Source organism: Artemia sp. Qi Xiang Cuo, chromosome 2 (genome assembly GCF_049724085.1).
Source record: "Artemia sp. Qi Xiang Cuo chromosome 2, ASM4972408v1, whole genome shotgun sequence".
Classification (NCBI taxonomy): Eukaryota; Metazoa; Arthropoda; class Branchiopoda; order Anostraca; family Artemiidae; genus Artemia; species Artemia sp. Qi Xiang Cuo.
The window spans coordinates 9,108,264-9,118,334 of record NC_142795.1 but is presented as its reverse complement, the minus strand read 5'-3'; the positions used below and the strand labels follow the sequence as shown (position 1 = coordinate 9,118,334).

Genomic DNA, 10,071 nt, shown 5'->3' with positions numbered 1-10,071 from the left:
TCTAATCATTCTCCTTCTGTGAAAAGAGGAGTTGTCACTTCTCTAGTTGATAGAGCATTGAAAGTTTGTTCAACACGCTTCTTGAATTTAGAGCTCAACCACCTTAGAGATATTCTATTTGGGAATGGTTATCTAATTAGTTTAATAAATTCTGTAAATGCAAAACGCATTAAATGATTATCAGATAGCTACACAGGAAACACAAATCAAAGGGAAAATTCAGTTTATCTTGGTCTCCATACGTTAAAGGGGTTTCAGACCACAATTCAAAAAATCTAAGAAAAAATAACATTTACACTTTCTATAGACCCAGAAAAGCTATCAGGTCCTAAATTATTAAGGTAAAGACCCTATCCCGATAGGTGAAAACTCCGGTGTCTACAGAATTCCTTGTTCGTGTGGTCTTTAGTATATCACAAGAGCTGATCAGCGACTCACGGATAGATTAACTCAGCACTCTATTTCAATTAATAATACGCTTAAAAAGCAGAAAAAACCTTGCAATTTTGACTCTGCCGTTGCAGAGCACATCTTGGAAAACCCAGACCATACTATTTTGTTTAATCAAGCTAGCTTAATTTCGCATGACAAAGGTATTGTCCAGCACTACAGAGAAGCAGTTGAAATTTATAAATACCAACATTTAGGTCTACCTTTAAGCAGTGATTCCTGTGATTTTGGACTAAACGAGTCATATTTCAGTTTTCTCAAAAGAGAAGCCGATACTTCAGTAATCCCTGAAATAAACCTTGAACCACTTTTCCAGTCATATAATCAAACACGTGAACAACCCCTTAGGTCTCAAAGGGTGTCTGCAAGAAATGCAATAATTAAAATCCGAAATTAAATGACATAGTTCTCTGTAAGGAGGCCTTATTTTTGCGTAAATTTGGTAACTCAATTTCAGTAAAATTTGGAATTCCCTTTGCTTCAATAGATCAGAAATATAGTGACGATTTCAAATTAGCTTGAATTTGAAAATAACTTTACTTTGCGTAACTAGTCATAAATCTTGTAGTGACACTCCTTTGTCCAAGAATCGAACAACTTTTGAACCCGTGATAAATATTTGAAGACCTAATTTAGACCTGTTTTGGGTATAAAACAAAATGGAATGCAAGGCCTTGAAATACTGGAAAAAAACTACTTTTTAACAAAACGTTCCTTATTAGCTAAAAGAGCAGGGGAGGTCAATAATCGGATCAAGTGGCAAAATGAATATTACTTGTGGATGAGAGACAAATCGGGGTAGTTTTGCCTTGAAACCAAAAAATATGAGTAAGTATTTTATTTATGAATTAGGATAAAAAGCTACTACTAGCCTGCACAGATTTCCTTTGAGAACCACTCAAATAAGATAATAAGCTTCAAAAAGATTTCTGTCGTCTGTGCTAAACTCAGATCTTATGCTGAGTTGAGTTAATAAATTTAATACGTTTATAGGAGACATAAAAACTAGTGCTGAAGTCAAAGCACGACATTTTATTATAATTTGATTTGGGTTTATAATTTGGTTAGTATATTTTACTCAGCCAAGGCTTGAGCAATTTAGACAAAACACAGCATTTTAAAGGATAGAATAAGCCAAGAATAATTTCTTCCCAGAAATTTAAGCTTGTAGAAGAAACTTCGAATAACCGAAGGTCCAAAGAGGGAGGGAACTTTAACCAAGAGGTCAACGTCAGGAAAGCGTTTTCTGCTTTCTTTTCCCAGCCTAGTGTTTCTTGGAACTTAGCTTGACGTTTATAAAGATCTTACACCCAGAAAATTGAAATTATTGTACAAAAACATTACTTACACTCTTGTGGATTCTTCTGACATTTATGCGGATGCGAACCCTATTCTCTTTTTAGTCATTCTCTCATTTCGTTAACCCCGTACTGATTGTTTAACAAGGGTGGTCTCATTTTATGCAAATAGGTTAGAGATAAAAGAAATAATATTGTCTAAGTATGAATTTTACGTTCTTTATGTTTAAATTTGTTCCATTAAGGGTATTCCTTGTTTAAGTTAACGCTTATTAAAAGTCCATGAAATAAAAAATCCTTTTACAAGAGCAAAAAAAAGGATATCTTGTTTTGGTATAATAGGATGAACTGGTGCTAACTAAGTACGGTTATTCCTAGTTTGGGTCACTCGTGAAGCAACAATTTTAACTTAAGGATTTTAATTCCCCATAACTCAAGACTTGACTAGCTATTCAAGCATAACTCTTTCAATTAGACACATTCGATAGCCTAAAATTAACTTAATCCTTTTTTTCGGTTCAAATTTGTGGATTGAACAAGCAGACCCATAGAATATTAGACAACAGACCTAGAAAAGGTTGAGAAGTACTCAAAATAATTAGAGTTAGAATCATGGGCGTAGGCAGCATATTGTCTAGGGGATGGGGCAATCGATAGTGTGATGGAGTTTTATCAACTGGTTTTTCCAAACCATCTGCTTTTTCAGCCATATCTAATGTAAATTTGAAGGTCTTTAGGGGGGGTTGGCAGCTGCCCCCCTGCCCCCTCCCTACGCCCATGGTTAGAATATTTTCCTTTTATATCCTTTTATAATAAATATCAGTTGTCACTGGATTCTGAGTACCGATCTTACCCATACCTCATATATAACACGCTACCAAAGTTTAACCCTGATTAAGAAGGGGTAACCTTACAACTGGTGTCAGCGGTACTCAATATCAGTGCAACTTTCGTTTAAGAGGGGGGGGGATTAGGAAGTATGAAATTATAAATTTTGGTAAAATTTAGTCCTCGGTTCCTCCCAAGAAGGTGTGTGTTCAGTTGGTGACGATTATCGTCAAGCCTAGCAGTGACAGACATTTTGAAAAAGTGTTCATTTAAGCAGCATAACTTGACTTGAAATTAAGTTTAGACAGTTTTACCTTCCTAAAATTCTAGCTTTCTTCTCTTTTTCTTTCTCTTTGTTACTAGTTCCAGTGTCCGTATCGTCTGTAGTTTGCTTAAATTTTTTTTTAATACTAATGTCATAGGTTAATCATCTTCGAAAGTGTAATCAAAATATTAATCTTGAGGATTAATTTAAATCAAAGTATTGAGCTAATTCTTAAGCAATTTATGAACCAACTGATTTTAGTAGGTTAGAACAATTTAATGGTTCAAAAGGTTTCCCACAGTAAGAGTTTATAAGGCTATAGCCATCATGAGTTAAACTGAAAATAAAATCAGAGACTTAGAAATTGCTTTACAACGAGCAGAGTCTAGAATAAACGCTCTAGAAGGGCAATATAGAGATGCCACCGTCACAAGTAGGCTTCAAAATCTATTATTAGAACAGGCCCCTCCAATCCCGTTACTGACATATGCAACTGATATCTATTCGTTGATTACTATCCTTAGACAAACACCTAGGATCTTAGAAGAAAATGACATTGCTTTGGATAATAATCAAGCTATTTGCTACGCACAAAGAGCAATTCAAATATTCGCGACGAGCTCAGACATGTCCAAGATCAGAGATTTAAACTATTTAGACAAACTTTTAGAAGAAGCCTTTTTATATTAAAAACCAGCCGCGCAAAAACTACAAGAACTCCTATCCTAGAAACAAAGGCCATCAGAGTAATCAATTTTACTCTTGAATTAGTAGAAAGTCAATAGAGTATGCAAAAAATTATCCTGGTATAGGGGCAGATGACATAACTGTTAGTATTTTTAAAAGTGGTATGCTCCCTTCAATTGGAAGGAAATTTCATGAACAAACTAAAGCAACAGATGACAAAGATGAATTATTAGCGCTGGCAAAGAGATTTGAATCGATTGATTTAATGTATTGGGACTCCTCAGACATGTCTTTGGGAGCAACGGGGGTTGATTCAGGAGACAACACCTCACCTGGTGGACAAAGAGATAACTCCAGAGTAGAATTTAAAAACGTAGGAAATTATAAAAACAACCCAAAGAAATGTTTGAACTTTGGAGAGTCTAGCTATTTTAGAATAGATATGTCAAGACCAACGAGGAGTTATTATTCCAAGAATAAATTTAGTGAAAGAAAAAACGCCCGCATAAAACGCTGGACTTGCGGGGAACCACATAGACAATTAGAATGTAAAAAACCTCCAACCTGTATCCACTGTGGTGAAACAGGACACAAAGCAAAATATTGTTTAGCCCCAGCACCTATAAACCAACCACAAGAAAATTTTTAGGGAAATTTTTGCCGAAAGTCCAGCGGCCTCCAAGCAATAGAAAGGGAACCACCGGAAGGCACAGGCCCAGATTCCGTAGTTTTGTAGATATAGGTTAACCGTTAGGGATAGACCTAGTGTGACTAGGAGTCACAGACATGTCATGATATGGATTCATGTACTTCAGAGGGGTGCTGATGAGAAACATCTCGAAGATGCGGAAATGGGCTGCTTCTACCACTCATGGCAGTGAGAATGGGTGACATACATATTTCAATGAAGCAAAAAAGGTCTGCGTCAATAGGGATGCAAAAAGGTTTGCATCCCAGCGCGCAAAGGCTGCATATGCATATACTCACAGAGTATTCATGATCATGAACCTGGATTAGAGTCTCCCAGGCCAAAAATTGAGACAAAGAAAGCAAGCACATTACTGAAACGGCTTCTAAAGTAAGCAGGATACCTAAATATTTCCAAGATTTGACATTTTGGGTAGAGCTCAGAACCAAGAATTTTGAATTTAGGAACAAAAGGAAATCCCATTTTTTTTAGGAAAAGGTTAGGAGATCTCCATTTGGTTCCCGTGAATGGCTTATTATATAAACTGGATGATTCTGACTGGAAAAAAAACGCGTCAATTTAAGATCATTCTATAAAAAAACTAGTCAATGGAGTCATCCGTCTCCTGCCATCTCATCTGTCATCTGTTTAGCAATCTGTCATCTGTTAGTCATCTGTTTATACAAAGGTGGCCTCAATGTTTATACAGACAGGTTAGGGAAAAAAGAAATAATATTGTCAAACTATGAATTTCCAGCCCTTTATGTCTAGATATATTCAATTAAGAGTTAACCCTGCTGAAGTTAAAACTTATTAACAGTCCAAGGAACACAAAACCCTTTTACAGGATATAACAATAGGATATCTTGGATCGGGTTAATTGAATAAAATGGTACTAATTAAGTACGGTTATTCCTAGTTTGGCTCACTCGAGAAGCAATAATTTGAACTAAAGGATTTTAATTCCCCAGAACTCAAGACTTAACTAGCTATTCGAGTTTAACTCATTCAATTAAAAATATTCGATAGCCTAGAATTAACTTAATCCTTTTTTGTCGGTAAACATTTGTGGATTGAACAAGCAGACCCATAGAATATTAGACAGCAGACCTAGAAGAAGTTTAGATGTATTCAAAATAATTAGAGTTAGAATATTTTCCTTTTATAATAAATATCAGTTGTCACTGGATTCTGAGTACCGATCTTACCCAAGCCTCAGATATAACACCCTACCAAAGTTTAGCCCTGATTAAGAAGGGGCGACCTTAAAGTTCTCCAACTTATTTAATTGCTGGTTCGTTTTGTTTTTGAGTGAATGAATTGTTTTCTTTTCTTTTATTCATCAGTTTTTCACTAGTATCCGTCGATGGCAGGTGTTCACAATTTTTTGGATTTTGTGCAAATCAGGGATATTAGCAAATAACTCGCTTTTATGGTTGTTATGTACTTGGTTTTAATTCTCATAATTTTTGGCTTTATTGAATTTTATTCATCTTTTAAGTTTTTGGTTTTTTCTTTGGTGTTTTGGTTCTTTTCAAATTGAATTTCCATGTTTGTTTTTAATTGTTTTTTTTTCTTCTGCACTTTCCTTGAATACAATATTTCGCTTCGCGCTGAAGAAGAGAGGCGTTTGTCGTCTCGAAATATTCGCTTTGTTGTGTTTTTTTCAGTATTTTCATTTGGCCTTTAAAAACCCCATTTTTGCTCGTTTTTCTTTCTTTATGTGATGGTCAATTCATATATGTCTATTCTTAGGGCTGTATGATGATTGTTGTTAGACGTACATTTACCCTATATATGTCCAAAGTTTAAAGAGAAATTTAATCTCTTTATCTGAATAACATTTGACGATATTTGAATTATGAAAAACACACGAATAATATTTGAATGATGAATTTATTTGAATAATTTATTTCCTCTAGATAATATACACAATATGTTCGACACAATATACATTCAAAACTGTATAAATAGACTAATATATAATTTCAACTTACAACAGCTTTAAAAGACAGAATTATAGAGCAAATACACTAATCTAATTTTACACTGATAAAACTATGACAAAAAGTTTTCTAGATTTTTACAAAATAAAAGTAGCAAGCCAGTCTTGATCCTTGATGAAAAAAGAAAAATTGCTAGTAAATACTTCTTTTATAAACACATAAAAACTGTGTCAATCAATAACGAGCTGAGTTAAGATCAAAGAAATAACTTTTTCCATAAAATAAGTTTTGCAGAAGAAATTAGGAGCTACATTAAACATAAGACGAGCAGAAATAAAGCCAACGGTAAATTTAGCGTAAATTGAACATAAATGACGTCTATAAAGGAAATCCAAAACTAACAGAAATTAAATATTTAATCAAGTTTAGCTTAAAATGAAAAGAAATTACCACACACTGAATAAGGGCTAACGTAAGTCTTAAGAAGTCACAGTGTTAAATAGTGACATTGTCGCAGACACGTGTGTCGCATTGTTGCAGCAGTGGCGTTAAAATGTTGCAGTCATGTCGAAAATGCTGGAAATCTTAATCATTAAATAAGCGAAAGTTAAAACTAACAGAATTTAAATAGATAATCCAGTTATGCTTAAAATGAAGAGAAATTACTACATACGTAAATACGGGCATACGGGCTAACGTAAATTTTAAGAAGCCACAGCCTCAAGAAGTCATCTTCTCAGTCACGCCTAGGTGGAGTTTCTGGTATTTGCAGCTGCGGTCGCATGTAGTTGTAATCGCAAGAAGTTAAAGTCTTCAACAGTTCCTGCCGCAAGCAGTTGTAGTCAAAGTTGAGACTAAAAGCCTTCGCAAGCAGAAACATTCACAGTTACAAGTAATCAAAACTTCAAGAGTAGGCAGTCTCCAAAAGTCGGAGTTTCCAGTTGTCGCAGTCGTAAGCAGTCACAAGTGCATGTTGTCGAAATTACAAGCAGTTGCAGTACCAAGTAGTCTTAGTCACATTCACAAGGAGTGGCGTTAAAAGAAGCTGCAGTCATGGTTGAAAGTACTCATAGTTGTAAATAGACACAGTAAAAAGAAGTTGCTGTTGCAAGTAGTCGCAGTCAGAAAAGGCAATGGTTTTTAAGTTATCACAGTTGCATCTCCTTAGAGTCACAAATATTTGCAGTCTCATTCATAATTGGCTTCAATGATGGATGTAAGGAGTCATAGTCACAATTTCGTTTGGTCGCGACAAAAGTGACAAAAGTAGAAGCAAAAGCGACACTCGTAAGACAAATAACATCCTATATTCTAACTCTAAGCATAACTAGGGTATATATATTTATAATACAAAATATATACACGAGTAGAACTAACAATCCTAACGTAAACTAACACTCCTTATATCTTGTAAAGACCAAGAGTTTATTTGTTAAAATAAATGTATTTTAACAAATACATTTATTAAGAAATTCATTTTTAAGTGTTAATAAATACAATATTGCTCAGACTTTTAGGAATAAATGTCAATATATTTAAAACAGTTAATCTGCATTTCATTGGGTCTTTGTACAATCCTTGTTCATATTATAATTTTATTTCTGTGTTTGTTGATTTTATGTCAAATAAACGCTCAATGCTTGAATTAAGGATTGAGACTAGTTGAAAATACAGTAATAACATCCTTATATCTTTCTTGCTCAACTTCATTAAACTTCTTGCAACTTCTTTTGCTTTGTTTTTATCTTTAGATAAGCTAAATGGTTTTTTATCAGCATGGTTAGCATTTTCGATAAGCTGCTTAAGTGTATTCCCATTATCGTTGATATTTTAAGCATAAACTAGTAATGTTTTAGCAACTTCATAATGTCCATGCTCCAGGGCTAGATGCAAACCTGAGTTTCCATCCTCATCCGTAACCTTTAGAATATTTTCTAGCTCTCCATTAACTTTGAGACCTTTTAGTAAAGTCTTGACAATATTACAGTAGCCATGTTTAACCGCAAGATGCACAGTCGAAGGAGTAACCACAGCTTCTTTTGCAATCAGCTTCTCCGCGTTATTCCCAATATTACTCCGTACCTCTCGCAACAGCTCTCTATTAGCTTCTAAAATATTTTTTATGTGTCCTTGTTGATCATAATCTTGAGGTCTATTATCATGGATATCTTCAGCATCAATACTTGCACCGGCCTTTAATAATGCTATCACAGCATTAAGATTTCCCTCCTTAAGAGCTACATGCAGAACTGTCATACCTTCATCATTACGAACATTTGTAATTATTTTCATGTCAACTTGTGTTGAATACACACAATTAGTTTGGCCAAATATTTCCTTAATTGAACCGAGTATGTCATTTATATCTTTGTGCGGACTTTTTGGAGGACTTTCAAATATGTTCTTTCGATTAAAAATAGCACCATGCTGTAACAAAAGTTTAACGATGTCCATATAAGCATAATCAGCTGCATAATGCAGAAGCGTGTTTGCAAGATTATCCCGAACATTAATAATAGTTTCGATCTTGATTCTAGAAGTTTTTTGTAGACTTATGATTTTGAAATGATTTTTTAGTACTTTCAGGATCGTAAGTCTCTATACCAATAAATAATTCATTGATGGAGCCTAGTAAATTCAAATATGAACTGTTAGCAGAATCATACGTTTCGTTCTCAATATGTTCAAATGGTGATTTTCCTTGTTTGCTTTTAATATTGTAAAATGCACCGTGTTTCAATAAAAGCTCAACCGCCTCCATATTGTTGTTTCCAGCAGCAAAGTGGAGTGGCGTATGATGGTTAATATCTAATGCATTCGGATCTGCATTATTCTCTAGTAAAAATTTTATAATATCATTCCTACTAGCTGAAACAGCATGGTGTAAAGCTGTTTTATGATTATTATCCCTAGCATTAACGAATACCGATGCCCCCTGTTTTTTATATATTCTTCGATTATTTGCTTACTATTTGAATCGCCTACATTAAAGAACACGTTAGCTGATTGTAATAGTTGATCAACATTATGATCATTTGAAAGTTCCTTGGGAGACCGACCTTCTTCAATCTTAGCATTAAAAATAGTATCATTTTCTAAAAGTAAACGAACAATGTCAGCATTGCCTTCTCTGGCTGCAATATGTATTGGCATATTACCTTCCTTGTTAGCTGAACTTATCGATATAGGCTGATAGTCATTAAAAAAAGACGAAGGACACAGGCTGATAGGCGAAGAAGACTGAAGATAGTCTTTGAAAAAATGAAAAAATCGCTTAAATGTCAAGTAATCAAGGTTAACTTTTAATAAAATTGTCAAGGCTTGTTTATCATTCATATTAGTAGCTAAATGTAGCAATGAATTCTTTTGATTATTTTGTGCATTAAGCATAAATATTATTGGATAATCTTCTTTATAAAAGTCATTGTATGGCACAAAGTCTTTCTTTTCGAAGTAATAACCAATTTTAGTACTTAATAATAACTGATTAGTTAGATTTTCACCATTGAACAGTTGATCCAATGTATTCAGTAACCAAACCATCCTTTTTTCTATTGTATTCAATGAATCTGGATTTCTTGCTTTTAATAGGTCAAGCGGTGTCCTTCCTTGTAAGTCAACTGCATCATAAATAGCACCATATTGCAACAGTAGCTGAACAATTTCAATTCGTTGCAACTGGATAGCCCAATGTAACGGTGTTTTCCCATTTTTATCTGTAATATTAACATCTCCACCTTTACGTATAATGAATTTACTCCAATCTGTAGGCCAGAATTGAATAGCGTTATGCAAACGAGGCACCCTCTCTAGATCAAAATTCAAATTATATCAATCTCGATTTTCAAAGAATTCAGCTTGTTTCCTGAATAATTCAGGAATATCTGCATTGCAATGGACTAGCAAATA

The 10,071-nt window shown here is 34.2% G+C and overlaps 1 protein-coding gene across 1 annotated transcript in view; it reads right to left on the bottom strand.

The window, feature by feature from the left end:
- Nucleotides 1-6,093: 6,093 nt before the first annotated feature.
- Nucleotides 6,094-10,071, bottom strand: part of LOC148954880 (uncharacterized) — a 109,406-nt gene continuing 105,428 nt past the window's right edge. The window contains 3 exon segments of the mRNA XM_089099003.1: nucleotides 6,094-8,736; nucleotides 8,738-9,105; nucleotides 9,108-10,071. Of these exon segments, the coding sequence (XP_088955129.1) occupies nucleotides 7,750-8,736; nucleotides 8,738-9,105; nucleotides 9,108-10,071 (2,319 nt within the window). The 3' untranslated portion in view covers nucleotides 6,094-7,749.